At 35.0% G+C, this 21632-nt stretch overlaps 1 protein-coding gene across 1 annotated transcript in view; it reads left to right on the top strand.

Annotated features, from left to right (window-relative positions):
• LOC144957703 (monoacylglycerol lipase ABHD2-like) overlaps positions 1 to 4175 on the top strand; it is a gene marked incomplete in the record, with an annotated part of 10883 nt that extends 6708 nt beyond the window's left edge. The window contains 1 exon segment of the mRNA XM_078889074.1: positions 1530 to 4175. Coding sequence (XP_078745200.1) covers positions 1530 to 1707 — 178 coding nt within the window.
• Between the last annotated feature and the right edge of the window lie 17457 nt (positions 4176 to 21632).

Here is a 21632-nt window from a genome sequence, read left to right as displayed (position 1 = left end):
TGCCACGATTTGCCAATTTTGGGAAATTTGCCAAAATTAGCGGATCGCCCTGATATTTGCGGCAGCAAATTGCCATTTGCGGCCGCAAAAATGCAGATGACAGATAAGTTTTAAATGTTTTCCAATCATAACAATTACTCATTTTTGATTGAAAAGAAGTCTCCGATTTCCTACCCTTCACCAAACTGTTTCTGCATTTTGGGTATGAATGAACTGTTGTTACTGGAGAAAAAATATTACTTGATATGTTTCACCAAATCGAAAATTGGTGCATTATTTATTTTGCTGAGTATGTATTCAAATTAATTGATACACGGTTTTCGTGTGAGTAACCGTTGATGGCAAAGTTCTGATGTCTACAGGAAACACCCCTGTTTTCCAAGTGAGAGGTATTCCTGCCCAAGAAAAAAACGAAATTATTTGAGTTGAGACTCAAGCCTAGAAAAAAAACCTCCACCTCAGTGCTTTGCCTTATCTACTCCACCACTACAGACAATGATAACAATGGTGGATACAATGAAAAGACATATTTTTATAATGCTTATCCATGTCTTCTTCATTTTCTATGATCTTTTCAATGATATTACACTCTCTCCCGGTAGATCCATTTCATACAGTTTATGGGATTAGGTGTGAGCTCTCTGCTTTATAAGGTACAGTGGAACCTCCCGATTACGACACCTCCGAATAGTGACAACCTCCTGATAACGACATTGACCCCTGGTCCCGATTTTTTTTCTATTTAAGATCAGTAAAAAAACCCTCCAAATAACGACGCCCTTTTTGAATAAACCTCCGAATAACTACATCATTTTGGCGATTTTCGGCAGTTTTCGTAGATCTGATACTAAAAATACCGAGTATGAGTACTCAAAGTTTATAAAATCGATTCCTGCTTGAACCAATGAAAACGCAGCTTTTGAAACCAATGAGAACGCAGTTTTTACCACCATTAGGTCCAATGAGAATGCAAGTTTTGCCAACCAATGAGAGAGCGAGTTTACCGACCAATGACAAAATAACAAGGATGATGAACCTTTTTTTTTACATTTTTAATGGATAGAGAGAAACAAAAATAAAAGTAAAAAAACCCCCCCCAAAAAAAAAAAAAAAAAAGGAAAAAAAAAAAAAAAAAAAACATATTTAATGCGGCCATGTGTTCCGTTGTATTCAAACAGCTGTTCACATGCCGGTGCCCAACCCGGATAAACTGCAGAGGGAAAATGGCACTGTTGTGGCATGGTTAATAAAAATTGGTCCTGCTGGCCTTACCACGCCCACTTTGTCAACCATCTTGGAAACCTCTAAATAACGACACCTCCAGATAACGACATAAAAACTTGGTCCCGTGGCACGTCGTTATCGGGAGGTTCCACTGTACTACACTTATTTCCCCCCATGTAGTTCCATTTCATACAGTTCAAGGGATTAGGTGGGAGCTCACTGCTTTATTCTAAATGCAAAAACAAAACAAAAGAAACAACAAAAAAAATTGTCCCAGGTTGTTATAAGCACATGTTATTTTCCAGACTGATAGTGGAGTTCTCTGACGCCATCAGCACGATGCATCAGAACGGGAGTCTACCATTGTACGTGGAAGACAAGGCCACCACCCCCATTGCAAATGGCAGTACCACTCACACCACCATCAAATCTACGGACAGCGGGGATTTTGATCTGGATCAGAACGGAGCAACGGCTTGCTAGGAAACAGTCATGACAGGATTTCACATCGTACCCAACTCACCGAAACGGTTGTAAACCTTTTGCTCCTGTCAGCTTTATACCATTGCAAACTTCTTTTTTTAGCACAATTTTCAATTTTAGCCTCATGATACAAGACTCAAACTATTTCATTCCATCTCATTGTTTTTTTACGTTTATTTAGCCAGATATGAATCCTATCCAAAAATTAAGTTATGTCCTTGACATTTCACATATTGAAAATGTTGTGGCCTGAAGCTGAAAGATTCTCATTCATCTGTCGTGTTTCATTCATCATGTTTTGTTGATAAAGGGGAAACCTGGAACGTTCACATTATCTGTTTTCGTTTATTAGATTGACGCTTTTCATTCTATTTCCTATTGTTATTTTTTATCATTCAACTTAAAATACTTGTGGCATTTTTTGTTTTTTTTAACTTTATGAATTATTTCCCTTACATGATATACGACTTACGACTTTAGTAAAAACTGAAATATGGAGAGAAGAAAGTGCTTTGTCAGGACACGGCATTTCTGTATTACAATCCTGTAGGGAGATTTACCATGGTGGGAATCTGGAAATATTTAAATGTATTCCTCTTTGTGGGATTCTGTGCTTATATCATATATTTGTGTCAGTGCATGACATAATCAGTCGGAAGGTGAACATTTTGGATTTGCATTTTAAAATTTTTTTTTCATTTTCTAAAAGAATATTCTCACCGGAGCATTTTTATCTTTATTTGAAGTAAATCGGGTGATTTTTCATGAAGTTATGGTCAGATGTATGGGAAAGGTATCCCGCAACTTTTTTCACACTTCATACTTTTTCAACTTGACTAGCTGGAAAAATATTTAGAAGTTAAATTAAGCTTTGATATTTCCCGAAGATGTACAAAAAGGATTGATTTAATCATTTATGACAAGAACTCATTTTGGAGAAAAATTGACTTTCTAACTAAACTTGATAATATCTCAGTTCAAACCTTTTCACCATCCGACTGATTATGTCATTCACTGCAACATATGTCTAGAAGAGACTTTTGGGTGATCTCAAACTAATACACTGATAGTGTGCTCTTGTAATCTACATCATTTGCCTGGGTGGTCGGAGTACGAATGAAACAGAAGCGCTGCGTCGATTTGAGTCAAGAGTCCCTAGGGTGTGACTTTCTACTATTCCACAGAAGCCACGCTAACTTTTCATTCATACCATACATGCCAAATCTTACGAATTTTTCGTAATTTTACGAATTTTAGACACATTTCATGGCCAAATACGAAATTTTATGGAAAATTACGAATTTTTAATTCTTAGTAATACTTAAATGATAATAAAAATAATAATAATAATAATGATAAGAAGAAGAAGTACTACTACTACTACTACTACTACTACTACTACTACTACTACTACTACTACTACTACTACTACTACTACTAATACTAATACTATTACTTCTACTATTACTACTACTATAATAAATGATGATGATAATAATAATAATAATAATATTGTGGTTGTTCATACACAATTTCAGAAACTACGAATTTCCTTGTCAAATTACTAAAACTTGACATTAAAATGACTAAATTTGAAGTTTTCAATTTGGCAAGTCTGTCATACTCCTACCACCCTGGAATACAGATGCTAAAACTCTCACGACATTTTGTTTTGTTTTCTACATTCCTTCGTTTATTGTTTTGCTGATGAAGGGTTTGTACGCAAAACGCCTGTTGTCTGTACTGTTCTCATGCGAAGCCTTTCCACTTTGACATCGTTATGATGTAATACTGCTTTGGTGAGATAGGTCACATAATATTATAGACAGTGTTGTTCTCCTTTGAGGCAGCAAGTAACCGCTTTTGTTATATTATCCCTACTGTCCTTTTACTTTAGAAAGGGCTGAAGAAACGAATTAAAAGATTTCTCTTTGTGAAATGGAAGCAATATGTAATGTAAAAGGCATTGTGCAATAGCTACCTGGTGCTCCTGTTGCCTTATGAAAATTTATACTATCCATTGCTATTATTATTGATTGTACATATATATATATATATATATATATATAGTTTTCTGATGTGTCATGTGTATTGTCCCCTTTGTATAATGGAAGAATGAGATTATTACAATGAGGTTGTATTCGGGGATTGGGGGAGGGGGGGGGGAGGGGGGGGTGTATTTGATTTCACGAAATCTGAAGACTTTCATATTACATGTATTGTCATGTCTCAGATCTAAACTCTGAACAAACAGTTTTTGCTATGCAGTCATTGACGTTAGTGAATTGAATATATCTGTTGTTATTTCATTGTAGTTGATAGTTTATATCTCCTTCCACACTACATAAACGTTTTCTTCCTGTTTAACTACTGGTGTTCACAGTTTTTACTTCCAAATTCAAAATATATATTTTATCATCGTTCTCAACTCATTTTTATCTTCCAACTAGGTATCAGTGTAAATGATATTGTTGTGTGTGTGTGAGGAGGGGGTCGGGGGGGGGGGGGGGGGGGGGTAGATAGAAAATGCGATGATATTAAAAACTTTCTCACACATGAGGTAAAAAATTCAAATGAGCATAAAAGTCAAAATTCACAATTTCCATTTTTTTAAAAATAAATGTTTGTAATAATTCAATACAACTTCATTTTGGGTTGGATCATAAGATATTAATAGTCATCACCGTTTGTTTTGTGTTTTGAAAGCTTCGAGAGCCAGCTATTTTGTACTTGAATGAAATTTGATTGTTTTTATTACCAAATATAGTAAGCACATACCAACTTTTACATTTCAATATGGCTGACCTGGCTACAATCATGTGATATCTTTTCTTTGTTATAATCTTTATCAATGTTGATATTTCTTTTCGCTGTGTCTTCCTTTTATCAATCGCTCCTTTTGGACGGTTTGACAATTGTATTTTTTTTTTCTGTTTTCTTTTATTTGTTTTTAAAGCTTGCTAACCTTAGGATACCTTTTCTTTTTCTATTTTTATTGTTGATGAGTGATATCTGTTTTGTTTCTGCCTCTTCTTTGCTTTGAGGAGTGGATGTCAAATCCTTCTTTAAATATGAGATAATATAAGATAATTTATATCAGTAAAGGCAAGTGTATAATACTATGATGATGCTAAACTTAGGATAATTTTTCTATTTTTATTATTTAAAAGTGATATTTTTTATTTCTTTGCTTTGAGGAGTGGGTGTCAAGACTTCTTTAACTATGAGATAATATAAGATAATTTACATTCGTAAAGGCAAGTGTATGATACTATGATGATGCTAAAGATAGGATATTTTTTCTTATTATTATTGTTATAAGTGATGTCTGTTTTGTTTCTGTCTCCTCTTTGCTAATATCAAGTCCTTCTTTAAATATGAGATAATCTAAGATTTTTTCATTCATGAAGGCAAATGAACAATACCATGATGATGCTAAACGTAGGATAATTTTTTTTCTTGTTATTGTGATAAGTGATGTCTGTTTTGTTTCAGCCTCTTGTCTCTGAGGAATTTATTTGTGTCAAGTTTTTCTTTTACTACGAGATAATATAAGATATTTTACATTGGTAAAGGCTACCCTGTGATGATTGGGTAACTTGGTCTGTTAGATCTGGCTGAAAGTACTTTGTGATATAGACTAGCATTCTATACAAAGGATAGCAAGCAATTGGGATAATATCCTGTTCCATAGACCTAATAGCAATGAAGGACTATTTTAACAGTGTATTGTCTATTCCTACAAGTATGACATTGTCAGATAGTAAAATAATAATACCAAGACAAGAAACTTGATAGCTATTGTCAAGTTGGTAAACATAGTTTTTGAGTATTGTTTAATTCAGAAAAGTGAGTGGAGCAGGCATTTATGTTGGTAACAACAAGAGATGAAGTGAATAGAAAAGTGCCAGAAGACAATAGAGAATAAAATTTTATTCTGTATTGTTTTCTGGCACTTTTCTATTCACTTCATCTCCTTTTGAGTATTGATGGTTTTCATAACTTTGAAAGTTTATATTTTGTTTGAGAGAATATAATGAGACTTACTCACCCAAATGAAATTAGACAGTGCAAAAACTTGTGCCTAATTGAGCAATAGGATGTTTATCATTTTGACATAGCCTGATCTTGGTACGCATCGTTAGCTATTAAAAGCCTTCGAAGATTCCTGTCTCTTTATTTTCAGTCTTGGGTATTACTGTTGACTTGGAATTCCATGTAAAAGCGCCTTTAGCACACTCAGTTGATATTGTATGATGTGAAAGCGCACAGGTCTTCTTTTATTTGGTTTGTTTTTTTTTCTTATAAATAGTGTGGAGCTGCCATAAAGCTACCTATTGGATGGCTCATTCTGTATCACTGTGTTGATCTTTCTTGACTACATTGTGGGTTCAAACCCTTATCAATGCCGCTTTACTCTCTCTCTCTCTATTTGGCACAATGGACTCTACGTAAGAAATGCATTATAGGTATGATAATCAACAACAACAAAAAATAATTAAAACCAATTTTCACCACCTGACATTATGTAACCGAGGCATTCCTGTTATTTAATTATTATTTTTTTAAAAATTGAAATGAAAATCAAAATTTTCCACCAATTCTCCATAGATTGTTAAACGAATGAAATGTTAAAGAGCGATAGGTTAGCGCAGTCCGATATCCTATATTATATTTATTGAAGTAATCCAAAGCACAATTCCACCCAAGTGCTTTTATAATGTCCTATTATTACGACAATATTATGTTACATAAATATGTTCTCTACAGTCCAACATAAATTCTACATTGCCTTCAACCTGCGATGCATCTGAAACTGTTAACTTTTTTTTTTTTTTTAAATCTATTTATGGGGATTTGGATAGCTCAGTTATAGAGCAGCACTTCACTTTCACTCACCTCACAAGCAATAATGTCAGTTCCAGGTGAAGTCAAGATTGTTTCCCAATTCCCCTTATTCACCCAGCAGTTGTTGTTTTTTAGACGGATGTGTTAACACATCAAACACTATGATAAATATGATGAGGTCCAGCTCTATATTAGTCCTCAAAGGACTACTATTATTTCTGTTTTTTAATTTATGATACATGAATGAAATCAACAACCTCTTTTAACAGATTCTTCATCAAAATCTTTTTTTTTTTTTTCCTCTCACCCAGAACAAAGAATGCACGTTAGATTGTACTTTGATTGTCTTTGATTCATAAGTATATTTTTATATAGATTGTACTTTGTCCTTGATTCATAAATGTGTTTATATCTATAGATTGTACTTTGTCTTTAATTAATTAATATGTTTATATATAGATTGTACTTTGTCCTTGATTCATGAACATGTTTATATATAGATTGTTCTTTGTCCTTTATTCATATATATATATATATATATATATATATATATATATATATATAATATATATATATATATATATATATATATATATATATATATATATATATATATATATGTGTTAATGTATGGATGCGCACGGTTGCAAACCAATCAACCAAAAATTCTGATATAGGCCAAGGTGACTCTTCACCCAATGAAGCATCGTGTGTATAAATATTGTGTAAAACATTCCAATGAAAATATTTTTGTATTGATTGACACGTGGTGGCAAACCTATTCATGTCCATTGGATCGTCGTATTGTCGGCAGATTGTCAAATATCTTGCATAATTGGGTGTTCCTCAGGGGAATGGTTTGTAACTCAAGCTTTTTAATTTGATTAACGGTAATCATTGACATTGGCATTATTATTGATGGCCTACTCCTTCCATCTGGTATTGTGTCAGATTGGACCAGGTGTCGGACAGTCGGGTCAAAATAATCTGATTACAACATTCAGATATTTTTTGTCATGTAAGAAATCACATGTTCATTGACCTCAATTGAAGCATCATTCAAGTTTTGAACGAAATTGAGTATAGTTGCTATAAGTAAGAAAGAAAAAAAAACTAATTTTTAAAGAATTGAATTCTCAACAACCAGTGATTTGATTTTCACCCAAATCCTTCCACAGTTGTCGTTTCAAAAGCAGCGATGTGTGGATAGATGTGTAGACTTTTAAGCGTTATATTACCATTTCATTGTTGGCTGAAGAAGGGTTTAAACCCAAAACATTTTTGTGTTGAGAATTTCTTTTTTTTATATTTGTGAACCTGTAACATTCAGTTTTTGTTGAATTCATTTCACAGTCTATGTCTATTAATCGTTGTTTAGTATTTACTTTAGCTGAAATTTCATGACTTTGACTTTAAAATGAAATTTTTTTTTTATCATCTGTATCAGAGTAGGTGACTTTCAAATCGTACTAAGTCCCATTTTCATCATCCGAAAAAAAACGCAATTTTTTTGTTATTTATTTATTGACTTAAAGAGAAAAATACGAGTCTTGTGTGAAAGTTGTGAAGCTTCAAATGTTCTATGGAGTTCAAAAGATAGCATGAGATTGTTGACTCATTTTCTATCTGGATGTGACTTGGGACGTGTTGAAAGTTAACTACTCATATTTGATACATAAAACCAAACCGAGACAATGATTCACATTTTATCAAATACAGTGTTTGTATTTATTGATTTTTTTTTTTTACGATTATCAATGTTGTGATTTTTACTTAAATTAGTAAACGCTAGTCAAGAAATGATATATAATATGTATGTAGCTAGAATATTTAAAACTTGTAAATCCGCTACATTTTCTATGTAAAACTAATCACTGACGTGTACCTTATTTCTGTAATATATACAAGTCTAGTCTGTATAAACGACTTAAATAAATATATGTGTAAATAAATGACCCAATGAAATCAATAAGCCTTGCAAAAGGAAATGACCAGACAATTCTTTGCAGGTTGGTAGACAGGGAGAAAAAAAACCAAACTAAAATAAATCCAGGAATCTATAGAGCTTCTTTGTTTACAATATGCAATGTTGTTATGTCGAACAGTCGACCTCGACTGATATTTTGGCATGGTTTTTTTTCTTGCATTTTTCTTTCTTGCTTTGTCTGGCACCTTTCATACACACTTGTTCAGTTCTTTATCTTAACTGAAAGGGCATGTTGCTGGCTATGAATGGGATACGGGATCTGAAGATGTCACTCCCAGCAGTATTCCCAGTGGTGACTGAGGCCTCCCAACAGATACAGCAGTCTTCTCACATCATTCGTTTTAGAGGTTTGGTTGACTCAGTTTGCATAAAAGCATTATTGGGGCGCCAACTTTTAGCTCCAAACAACGGGGTCGCAATCGATGAGGGTTTGAAGAATGGAGAAATTCAATTGGATGGTTAATGACATAGTTTGTCTTCATGACAGTTTCCACAGATTTATACATTTTAAGGAGTAATTAGGTAAAAGCTGAAGTAATTGTGTGTTGATGAGGATCAATGTCTGTTTTGTTGTGCCAAGATTGCCCTCTCAGATATTCAAGTGCTGTTGTTAAACCAAGCACTAAAATCAGGGAACACAACTTTTGTGAAATCATCTTTGCTGAAAACTTGTCTGACCAATTTAGAAATGGTACTGTAGAATGGTTGTCACCCCTGATTGCCGCACTCACCGTTTTCGATTTTGAACAAAAATCAGGCAAGTGCGCTTCCGGTATACTGCACTGTTAAATTTCAAACGATGTAAGTGCCTCCATAGTTGAGATGATTTTAAACATGACATGAGCTCATGTGGAGTAACTGGAATATTTTTCTTGACATCTCCAGCAAAAACAAGAGTTTTTCCTCCCCCTCAATGCTTGACTGCTTTAGATGTCACTTTAATGCCTTGTCAACAGCTTTGTGAGGCATAGTGCATTCATTCGTCAGGATCAGTAGACGCCTCATTAATCCTTTTCCAAATGTTGCAAATTGGCATTTTGTCTTCCTGTAAATGAAGGGCCAAGTTGTGTGTGCTTATCTTCCTCTTATTAATAATGTAGCAGCGAGTCCCGATAACACTATTGCAATAGCAACGATTCTAATAGGATTCAGTAGTCTGATGTCATGCTGCCCAGCAACGGCCGCCATCTTGGTTCTAAACAAAGAAAATCATTACTGTTTATTCTTCATGCTGGCTAGAACTTTTCATATGTCTTGTGATCAGAATGTGTAAAAGTAAAAAAATGATCAAATGTATGTGTTTTTTTCCCTCTGGATACCCTTTATACTCGCCGGAGAACTATTTCATATGGGCATCCGCCATTGTTCCGATAGTTTAGAGCCAGTGTTACTAAGTTACCATGCGTCATTAGGAAGGAAGTGACGTTATGACTGTTGAAGAGTATTTCCCATATTTTAGCCAAAATCAAGTTTAGGAGGTTTGCTTCTCCAATCCCTGCTGGTTCTTCAAGGAAGAAAACGCCAACACCCCTCGACTCTGTATGTTGAAGAATAGTGTTGTAAGTATGACAATGATCTTGCACCATCTTCATTTCTGGGTCTCTGACCTCCCATAGTGGGCAGGGAGGTACATGCTGTGTCTTCTATCCCCCCATACCCGTTTCCCAATTGTTTCCTGTCATTGTCTTGGAATGAGATTACTTAGTTTTGTCCTGATCCTTGGCTGGGAGAGAAACAGTCGAATGTATAGTTATAGTTTTGGGAGATGATATTTTTTTCCTTGTAAATCATCTCTCTGTTATGCATTGTATTATGTTGAGTTTACATATTATATTATATGATTGGTAAACATTTGAGTGTATTCCTCTTAGTTGGGACCTGTGCTTGTGTCTGGATGAGACTTTTAGGTGATCTCAAACTAAGTACATTGATGGTATGCTCTTGGAATCTTCATCTGATCCCTATTTGTTCCCAGTTCCCCTATGTCTTACTTTTTCTTGGGTGCTTTAATTGTAATTCTATAACTTTTTACTATCCCATTTTCTTCCTTTTTACTGGCGCTGATATAACCTAAATGTGTTGCAAGCGCCGTAAAACCCTTAAAAACACAAAACACAAACTCTCTGGGTCTAATGATTCTGAAGGATCTTTTTAATTGTTAGATGTGTGTGATAATTGTGTTTTGTCTATGGCTATTGAAACACGTTTTTGTATAGATGTGACTAGCTGTGGCCGATTGGCGTGTTTTTATCTCTAAGGTGATAATAATCATATCAAAAAATGACAACGCACTGAATGTTTGTATCGTGTTTAGCTGTGGCCAATTGGCGTGTTTTTATCTCTAAGGTGATAATAATCATATCAAAAAATTACAACGTACTGAATGTTTGTATCGTGTTTAGCTGTGACTGATTGGCGTGTTTTTATCTCTAAGGTGATAATAATCATATCAAAAAATTACAACGCACTGAATGTTTGTATCGTGTTTAGCTGTGGCCAATTGGTGCATTTTTATCTCTAGGTTTACAATAATCCTCTCCAAAAATTACAATGCACTGAACGTTTATTCTTGTTTTCTTCACAACCTCATCTCTTACATTTTTTAAAACCAATTCATTCATTTTGGTGTCTCATATTGTCCTGTGATATTTTTTAATAATGCCAAAAAATTATATTTCGTTTGTATTTTTTTAGAATGACTATTGAATCGCTGTGTTATTTTTCCTTTTCCATTTGCCAAAGATAATGTTTATATTGAGTAAATACGTTATTTTTATTGGGCGTATGTTGACTGTAGTGTAATGATTATTTTAAATTGTCATATCAATGATTCATGATTATTATATCAATTATATTATTTTTATTTCCTTTTGTCAAATGTCATTTTATCTCCATGAATTCTCACAAAAACATTCTCATTTTACTGATCATTACTTATTATCTTTTAGTCCATTTACTTATAGAATTGTGGTAGATATTATGACTGAGACGGAATGAAACAAAATATTTATAGCCCAAGTACCAATACTTCTCAATAATTTGTTGTTTTTTAAAAGTTTATATCAAAACCCATTTGTCTTGACAATTCTCTCATTTGGTTTAGTTTCAAATTGAAATGCTTTGAGTTTTGACATTTCAATTTATCGCAACTTACAGCCGGAGTTGGATTTGATTCCATCTTGATACCCAATGTTAACTTTTCATCAAGAGAGCAGAATCTGGGTGGGGTTCCTGACCTCCCATAGTGGGCAGGGGGGTACATACGGTGTCTCCTATCCCCTTATATCTGTTTTCCAACATGATTTCTGTCTTTGTCTTGGCATGAGATTACTTGGTTTTGTCCTGGCCCTGGCCGGAGTCCTAGCTGGGAGGGAAACAGTCAAATGCATAGTTATTGTTTTGGGAGATGATATTTTTTTCCTTGTAAATCTGTTATGCACTGTATTGTTTTGTTTACATGTTATATATGATTTGTAAGCATTTGAGTGTATCTCTCTTAGTTGGGGCCTGTGCTTGTGTCTGGATGAGACTTTTAGGTGATCTCAAACTAAGTACTTTGATTGTGTGTTCTTGGAATCTACATCTGTTTCCTATTTGAACAAATTCCCCTTTGTCTTAACTTTTTAAGGGTGTTTTAATTGTAATTCTAGAACTTTTTACTATTTCATTTTCTTCCTTTTTACTGGCTCTGATATAACTTTAATGTGTTGTAAGCGCCGTAAAAACCCTTAAAAACAAAACAAACCTCCCAATGTCGGGTTTTTCCTCCATCCGAAAACCCGATAAAGGTAAAAAACTCTTTATTAATCTTTTTTTTAAAGTTCATAATTTATATTTTTTTAAATGGAATAATCAGTTTCTGGTTTTATCCCGACATGCTAGCAGATTGAGATGGTAGTTCATTCACACTTTTAAATTATATTTTTATCTTTATTTCAATTGTATTTTTTTAATTGAAACATTTCTGATTATTATTCACCAAATGCTAAGAATCGAGTATTGTTTTAAATAATTATATCTGGTGCTTCACTGATTTCTAATCATTTTATTATGAAAGATATTCTTCTGTGATCTTCGCCATTTTATTTCTTTGATTTTTACTTTCTTCACCCAGGTGCTTTGATTTTAATTGTTTACGTTTTCGTTTCTCTTCAACATGTTTATCATACTGTAAAACATCTTATATTATAATAGCACTTTATTATTCAATAAAAAAATAAATTAACTACACAATTTTTAACCTGGTTTTTAAAGATATTTCTTCTGGGTGGGGATACTGACCTCCCATAGTGGGCAGGGAGGTACATGCTGTGTCTTCTATCCCCCCGTACCTGTTTTCCAATTGTTTCCTGTCGTTGTCTTGGAATGAGATTACTTAGTTTTGTCCTGACCCTTGGCTGGGAGGGAAACAGTCGAATGTATAGTTATAGTTTTGGGAGATGATATTTTTTTCCTTGTAAATCATCTCTCTGTTTTGCATTGTATTATGTTTAGTTAACATATTATATTATATGATTTGTAAACATTTGAGTGTATTTCTCTTAGTTGGGACCTGTGCTTGTGTCTGGATGAGACTTTTAGGTGATCTCAAACCAAGTACTTTGACGGTGTGCTCTTGGAATCTACATCTGTTCCCTATTTTAACCAATTCCCCTTTGTCTCACCTTTTCTTTTGTGCTTTAATTGTAATTCTAGAACTTTTTACTATCCCATTTTCTTCCTTTTTACTGGCGCTGATATGACCTTAATGTGTTGCAAGCGCCGTAAAACCCTTAAAAAACAAAAAACAAAAAAAAGATATTTCGTGATGATTCGTTTGAATGATATTTGAGATACACATGAATAATGTCATGAATTTCTGGGTGGGGTTCCTGACCTCCCATAGCGGGCAGGGAGGTACATACTATGTCTTCTATCCCCTTATACCTGTTTTCCAATTTGCTTTCTGTTTTTGTCTTGGAATGAGATTACTAAGATTTGCCTTCGCCCTGGCTATAGTGCTTGACGGGGAGGGAAGCAGTCAAATGTGTGGTTATTATTTTGGGAGATGATATTTTTTTTCCTTGTAAATCATCTCTCTGTTGTGTACTGTTATATTTGTTATTTTGAATGTATAATGTACTGGGTGGGGTTCCTGACCTCCCATAGTGGGCAGGGTGGCACTCATTGTGTCTTCTATCCCCTTATATCTGTTTTCCAATTTACTTTCTGTCTTTGTCTTGGAATGAGATTACTTGGTTTTGTCTTGGCTCTGGCCGGAGTCCTGGCTGGGAGAAAAACAGTCAAATGTATAGTTTTGGGAGATGATATGTTTTTTCTTGTAAATCATCTCTCTGTTATGCATTGTATTATGTTTTGTTTACATATTATATTATATGATTTGTAAACATTTGAGTGTATTCCTCTGGAGTCCAATAGGAAAAAGTCATATGGAGTTTCATAGGAAAAAGTCATATGGAGTCTCATAGGAAAAAGTCATATGGAGTCTCATAGGAAAAAGTCATATGAAGTCTCATAGGAAAAAGTCATATGGAGTCATATAGGAAAAAGTCATATGGAGTCCCATAGGAAAAAGTCATATGGAGTCGTATAGGAAAAAGTCATATGGAGTCCCATAGGAAAAAGTCATATGGAGTCCCATAGGAAAAAGTCATATGGAGTCATATAGGAAAAAGTCATATGGAGTCATATAGGAAAAAGTCATATGGAGTCCCATAGGAAAAAGTCATATGGAGTCCCATAGGAAAAAGTCATATGGAGTCCCATAGGAAAAAGTCATATGGAGTCATATAGGAAAAAGTCATATGGAGTCATATAGGAAAAAGTCATATGGAGTCCCATAGGAAAAAGTCATATGAAGTCCCATAGGAAAAAGTCATATGGAGTCCCATAGGAAAAAGTCATATGGAGTCTCATAGGAAAAAGTCATATGGAGTCCCATAGGAAAAAGTCATATGGAGTCTCATAGGAAAAAGTCATATGGAGTCATATAGGAAAAAGTCATATGGAGTCCCATAGGAAAAAGTCATATGGAGTCCCATAGGAAAAAGTCATATGGAGTCCCATAGGAAAAAGTCATATGGAGTCCCAAAGGAAAAAGTCATATGGAGTCCCATAGGAAAAAGTCATACAAAGAAATGTCTGGTGACTCAGATGGTCAGACAATGGAGTCCATCTTTCTCGATCGATCTGTCTGAAAACGTGTCTTTTAGAAATTCGCGAAGGTGGAGGAACACCATCTTATTGAATAATGATCTAATGCAGATATTTATGAAAATGGAATGCTGCATAAAATTCTAGCATATCTAAATAAATATTTACAGTAATCATTTTCACTCCCATAGCGGGCAGGGAGGTACATACTGTGTCTTCTATCCCCTTATATCTGTTTTCCAACATGCTTTCTGTCTTTGTCTTGGAGTGAGATTGCTTGGTTTTGTCCTAATCTTGGTCGGAGTCCTTGGCTGAGAGGGAAACAGTCGAATGTATAGTTATTGCTTTGGGAGATGATATTTTTTTCTTTGTAAATCATCTCTCTGTTATGTACTGTATTATGTTTTATTTTCATGTTATATTTGATTTGTTAACATTTGAGTGTATTCCTCGTAGTTGGGACCTGTGCTTGTGTCTGGATGAGACTTTTAGGTGATCTCAAACTAAGTACTTTGATGGTGTGCTCTTGGAATCTACATCTGTTTCCTATTTGAACAAATTCCCCTTTGTCTTACCTTTTCTTGGGTGCTTTAATTGAATTCTATAACTTTTTACTATCCCATTTCTTCCTTTTTACTGGCGCTGATATGACCTTAATGTGTTGCAAGCGCCGTAAAACCCTCAAAAACAAAACAAAAAAAAAAAAAAACAAACAAACAATCATGTACACAGTTCAGAAATATGGGCCTATAACTCTTTTCTGCATTTGCCAATACCAAACATTCACTTTGTGTCTCAGCAAATTCAGAATGCTTGTTTCTTTGATTGTTTTTTTTTAATAACTTCCACGTAATCTGGTCTACCAAACTGGCTTTAAGAGGCCACTTTTGGTGATTTCATTTCATGCACTCATATTAGATACACAAAGAAAATTTTGTCCCACTGTTTCTGTTGTGATTCCGAAATAGAAGGAGAGAATTATAACTGGGTGGGGATCCTGATCCCATAGTGGGCAGGGAGGTACATGCTGTGTCTTCTATCCCCCCATATCCGTTTCCCAATTGTTTCCTGTCATTGTCTTGGAATGAGATTACTTAGTTTTGTCCTGATCCTTGCCGGAGCTCCTTGGCTGGGAGGGAATGTATAGTCGAATGTATAGTTATAGCTTTGGGAGATGATATTTTTTTTCCTTGTAAATCATCTCTCTGTTATGCATTGTATTATGTTTAGTTTACATTGAATGTATTCCTCTTAGTTGGGACCTGTGTTTGTGTCTGGATGAGACTTTTAGGTGATCTCAAACTAAGTACATTGGTCGTATGCTCTTGGAATCTACATCTGATCCCTATTTGTTCCCAGTTCCCCTATGTCTTACTTTTTCTTGGGTGCTGTAATTGTAATTCTATAACTTTTTACTATCCCATTTTCTTCCTTTTTACTGGCGCTGATATAACCTAAATGTGTTGTAAACGCCGTAAAACTCTTAAAAACAAAACAAACAAAGAAGTTCCTGTCCATTTTGCTAAATGTAGTAATGTAATGTAGGTCGGTGACTAATGAGCGACTTTTCCTTAGAAGATGGTGAAAAACAGGTGCAAATATCTGCAACGTGTTTCAGAATTATGTCTTTGAAATCGGGAAAGACTGTATAGACACCCTGTATGAGGTAGTGTTATGTTTGACAACTCTGTGAAAACAAGCCCATAATTGCATTCGGTAAACAGACGTGCAAATACACGTACATGCCAAGTTATATCAGTCAATGTTGAAGTTTCTGATGCCTGGCTGGGAGTCCTGACCTCCCATAGTGGGCAGGAAAATCACATACTGTGTCTTCTATCCCACTATATCTGTTTTTCAACATGTCTTTTTCTTGGGATGAGATTATTTGGTTTTGTCCTGGCCCTGGCCGGATACCCTAGCTGGGAGGGAAACAGTCAAATGTATAGCTAAGTTAGAGTTTTGGAGATGATATTTTTTGTCTTGTAAATCATCTCTCTGTTATGCACTGTATTATGTTTTGTTTACATATTATATGATTTGGAACATTTGAGTGGATTCCTCCTAGTGGGGACCTTGCTTGTGTATGGATGAGACTTTCAGGTGATCTCAAACTAAGTACTTTGATGGTATCTGGGTGGGGATCCTGACCTCCCCTAGCGGGCAGGGAGGTACATACTGTGTCTTCTGTCCCCTTATATCTGTTATCCAACATGCTATCTGTCTTTGTCTCGGAATGAGATTACTTGGTTTTGTCCTGGCCCTGGCCTGAGTCCTAGCTGGGAGGGAAACAGTCAAATGCATAGTTATTGTTTTGGGAGATAATATTTTTTTCCTTGTAAGTCATCTGTTATGTATTATTATTTTTATATTGAATGTATAATGTAAGCATTTGAGTGTGTTCCTCTTTGTTGGATTTTGTGCTTGTGTCTGGATGAGACTTGTAGGTGATTTCAAACTCAGCACATTGGTGGTATGCCCTTGGAATCTACATCTGATCCCTATTTGTTCTCGATTCCCCTTTGTCTTACTTTGTCTTGGCTGCTTTAATTGTAATTCTAGAACTTTTTACTATCCCATTTTCTTCCTTTTTACTGGCGCTGATATAACCTAAATGTGTTGCAAGCGCCGTAAAACCCTTAAAAACAAAAAAAAAAACAACAAAAAACATACTTTGATGGTATGCTCTTAGAATCTACATCTATTCGAACCATTTCCCCATATGTCTTACCTTTTCCTCGTCCTTTTAATTGTCTATATCTAAAATATTTTTACTTTCCAATTTTCTTCCTTTTTTACTGCCGCTGATTTGACCTTAATGTGTTGAAATCTTAAAACATTTTTAAAAAGCAATTCGACATGCTAGAATTCAGCCAGTACTACTGTGTACACAATATTTTCGTACAATGTGATTAGCTGTGTTGTTATAGTGTGTTATCAATTATTTTTTTTTTCAATGTAATATATTTTTTTTAAAAAGATATAAATCTTCTGATTGTTACTTGTTTTGATTTTATTCACCTGAACCAAATTATTAAAATTTTTCTACAACTCAAACAAATGCCGACTTTCTTTGCTTTTGTGATTCTTTATGATAGCGCCATATTCATTTATTTGAGCGGGTGGTTGGATGGGAGCATCACCCTTGAATCATATACCTATGATGTTCGCATGGGTGTACGATCCGATAGTGATGTCGTCTCTTCTTCTCTTTACTAGCCTATCCTGCTTCTTTGGTTTGTGATTGTATTTTTGACAGGGGATATTTTTTTTTCTGTAAATCTTCTGCCTGTTTGTTCTTGGTTATTTATAATTTAGCTTATGATATCTTTAGGTTATGATTTTGATTGACATTTGTACTATTTTTGTTGGATTGCTTGTTTTTTTGTTTCAGCGGTCTCTCATATAACCTCAATTGTGTTGGAAGAGACCTAAAGCAACAAACAAACAAACAAAAAAGCAACAAACAAACAAAAAACATTTATTGGAGCCTTTTTTACTTTCATTTTTTGTTGTTCTTTTTGTTTTGATTTTTATATTTGTTTTTTGTTTTGTTTTGTCTTTTTTTTTTTTTTGGTTATAATTTTTTTAAAATTGTTTGTGTTTTTTGATGATAATACTGGAAATGATTATCAATTTTTTTCCTTTGTGTTTGGTTCTGCTTGACTGTTTGGTTGGCTGGATTGTTTGTTTGTGTGTGTATATATGTGTGTGTGTGTGTGTTTGTGTGTTTTTGTTGTTGTAGTTTTGGTTTGTTTATGGTTTAATGATTTGTTTTATATTTGTTTTGTTTTAAGGAGACAGGAGCATGTTTATTTTCTGTTTATTTTTTTTAAAAAACAATTGTTTCTTTGTTTATTGTTTGTTTTCCCAGACAAAAGAGTCATGTCCGAAAATATTTATGTTCTCACTTGCTGCACATTTCATTTGGAGCTGTTTCATGGGTGGGGTCTTCTGACCTCCCATAGTGGACAGAATGGTCACTGGCTCTGTCTTCTGTCCTAAATATCTGTGTCTCCTTCCCTTGCTGCTCTATGTGGTTTCTGGGTGGGGTCCTCTGACCTCCCATAATGGACAATGGTCACTGGCTCTGTCTTCTGTCCTAAATATCTGTGTCTCCTTTCCTTGCTGCTCTATGTGTTTGTGTTGGAATATCATCTGACTGATTTTGTCTGGGTGGGGATCCTGACCTCCCATAGCGGGCAGGGAGGTACACACTGTGTCTTCTATCCCCTTATATCTGTTTTCCAACATGCTTTCTGTCTTTGTCTTGGAATGAGATTATTTAGTTTTTTTCCTGGCCCTGGTCGGAGTCCTGGCTGGGAGGGAAACAGTCAAATGCATAGTTATTGTTTTGGGAAATGATATTTTTTTCCTTGTAAATCATCTCTCTGTTATGTATTATTATATTTGTTATTTTGAATGTATAATGTAAGCATTTGAGTGTGTTCCTCTTTGTTGGATTTTGTGCTTGTGTCCGGATGAGACTTATAGGTGATCTCAAACTAAGTACATTGGTGGTATGCTCTTGGAATCTACATCTGATCCCTATTTGTTCCCAGTTCCCCTTTGTCTCACCTTTTCTTTGATGCTTTAATGGTAATTCTAGAACTTTTCACTATCCCATTTTCTTCCTTTTTACTGGCGCTGATATGACCTTAATGTGTTGCAGGCGCCGTAAAACCCTTAAAAACAAAAAACAATCGAATACTATCATAGTTCTGGATGGGCAGGAGGTCACGCTGTGTCTTCCATCCCCTTATATGTTTTCTGAGTTGCTTTCTGTCTTTGTTTTGGAATGAGATTACTTAGTTTTGTCCTAGCCCTGGCCAGATTCCTTGACTGGGAGGGAAACAGTCAAATGTATAGACAGTTTTGGAAATGATATTTTTTTTCCTTGTAAAACATCTCTCTGTTTGTCCTGTTACATTTTTTTTTTAAATTGTTATAAATATATATCTATTGTTTTGTAAACATTTGAGTGTATTCCTCTTAGTGGGGACCTGTGTTTGTGTCTGAATGAAACTTTTGGGTGATCTCAAACTAAGTACACTGATTGTATGCTCTTAGGCTCTTGGAATCTACCATTTGTTCTTTATTTGAATCAGCCCCCTTTTGTCTTACTTTTTCTCGCGTGCTTTCAAATTGTAAATCTAGAATCTTTGACTATCCCATGTTCTTCCTTTGTCCTGGCGCTGAAATGACCTATATGTGTCGCGAGAGCCGTAAAACCCTTAACTGGGTGGGGATCCTGACCTCCCATAGTGGGCAGGGAGGTACATACTGTGTCTTCTATCCCCCTATATCTGTTTTCCCACTTGCTTTCTGTCTTTGTCTTGAAGTGAGATTGCTTGGTTTTGTCCTAACCTTGGTCGGAGTCCTTGGTTGAGAGGGAAACAGTCGAATGTATAGTTATTGCTTTGGGAGATGATATTTTTTTCCTTGTAAATCATCTCTATGTTATGTACTGTATTATGTTTTATTTACATGTGATATTTGATAACCCTTAAAAACAAAAAACATCGGTAAATTGCTGGTGGACTTGTCTCTTCATCATTTGAACAAAGTCCCCTTTGTCTTGCTTTTGTTTCGGTGCTTTTACCTTCTTAATAATTAAAATTGAGCTTTTATATAGATAGTATTCGTTTGGCTAAGAAGCTCGTAATATTGCCATCCGGAAGTATAACTACCAACACACAAAACTCTGTATAACCATGATCGTTTATAGTCTCGTTTTTTCAGTTTAGTGAGAATTACTCACAAACGCGGATGGCAAAAAACAATAACAAAGACCCGAGTGACGTCAACTTCGAACTATCTATAGCGCGATATACACTAAACGTGCTCAAAGCGCTTTACAAGAGGTCCCTGGCCAACAGCAACACTTAACATGTAGGACGAGCCACGACGCCTGTTAGGCGATATTGCAATTCTTTCGGACAGAGACAACGCTGTTAAGGGCCAGGTATTCATTTTTTACACCTGAGTACGATGAGATAATGTGAGTAAAGAGCCGTTTCCAAGGACTCAACTATGCCCCGAACCCACCCATGACCTTCCGATCCGAAAGCGAGTGTCATACAAGTAGACCACACAGCTTTCTATCATAATCCTTTTCACTTGCACTGAAATGACCGAATTGTGAGGCAAGAGCCGAAAGCCCCTAAAAACGAAAACAAACGAAGCTATTTTAGATAACCATTTTGTTGGTGTCTATGTATTTTTAGCAAACGGGCAAGCTCTGTGTTGTTGTTTTTTGGTCCCTTCGCGTTGATCTTTCTTGTCCACCCAGTTTAGAAAAGATAACTGGCAGACGGCGATGACATTTGATTCAGTTAACCCTTTACAGTCGGGGTTTGGTGCTGTTCTAACCTGACATCAGCTCCATCTGAGGGGGGTCTTTTGGCAGGAGGGAGGTCACTTGTTGTGTCTTCTACCTCCTATATATATATATATATATATATATATATATATATATATATATATATATATATATATATATATATATATATACATGAGTGTTGGTGGGTACTTGTAGGTACGAGAGTGCTCGATAATGTTGGCTAGAGCATAATATAAAAATAAATAAGGTCACTCTCATTTTTTTTTGACCGATACTATTGTTTCGATGTCATCCATCTCGTCAGTCGACAATTATCCATAGTGTGCTTTTTTCTTTTAGTTGAGTTCAATGTTGTTTATTTATTCTCGTCCTTACTTCTGCTATGTATGTCATTGGTTGGGCGGTGATTAGTGTTCTTACGTTGTGACAGGTACAGGGTGTCCGCAAAGTCTGGACACAGTAAAGTTAAATATTTTTCAAAATAGTATTCAAAATTATTAATACATTTTTTTTGTGTGAAACGCATTGCAAATGATGGCGGCGCTCATATTGAAGATATTATTTGAATAAGTTAAATAGTGAAAATAAACTTAA

This window comes from Berghia stephanieae, chromosome 12 (genome assembly GCF_034508935.2).
Source record: "Berghia stephanieae isolate SIO BIC M18660-M18661 chromosome 12, UCSD_Bste_1.3, whole genome shotgun sequence".
In the NCBI taxonomy this organism is placed as follows: Eukaryota; Metazoa; Mollusca; class Gastropoda; order Nudibranchia; family Aeolidiidae; genus Berghia; species Berghia stephanieae.
The sequence above is the reverse complement of the archived record's forward strand: the minus strand, read 5'-3'. Positions and strand labels throughout refer to the sequence as shown.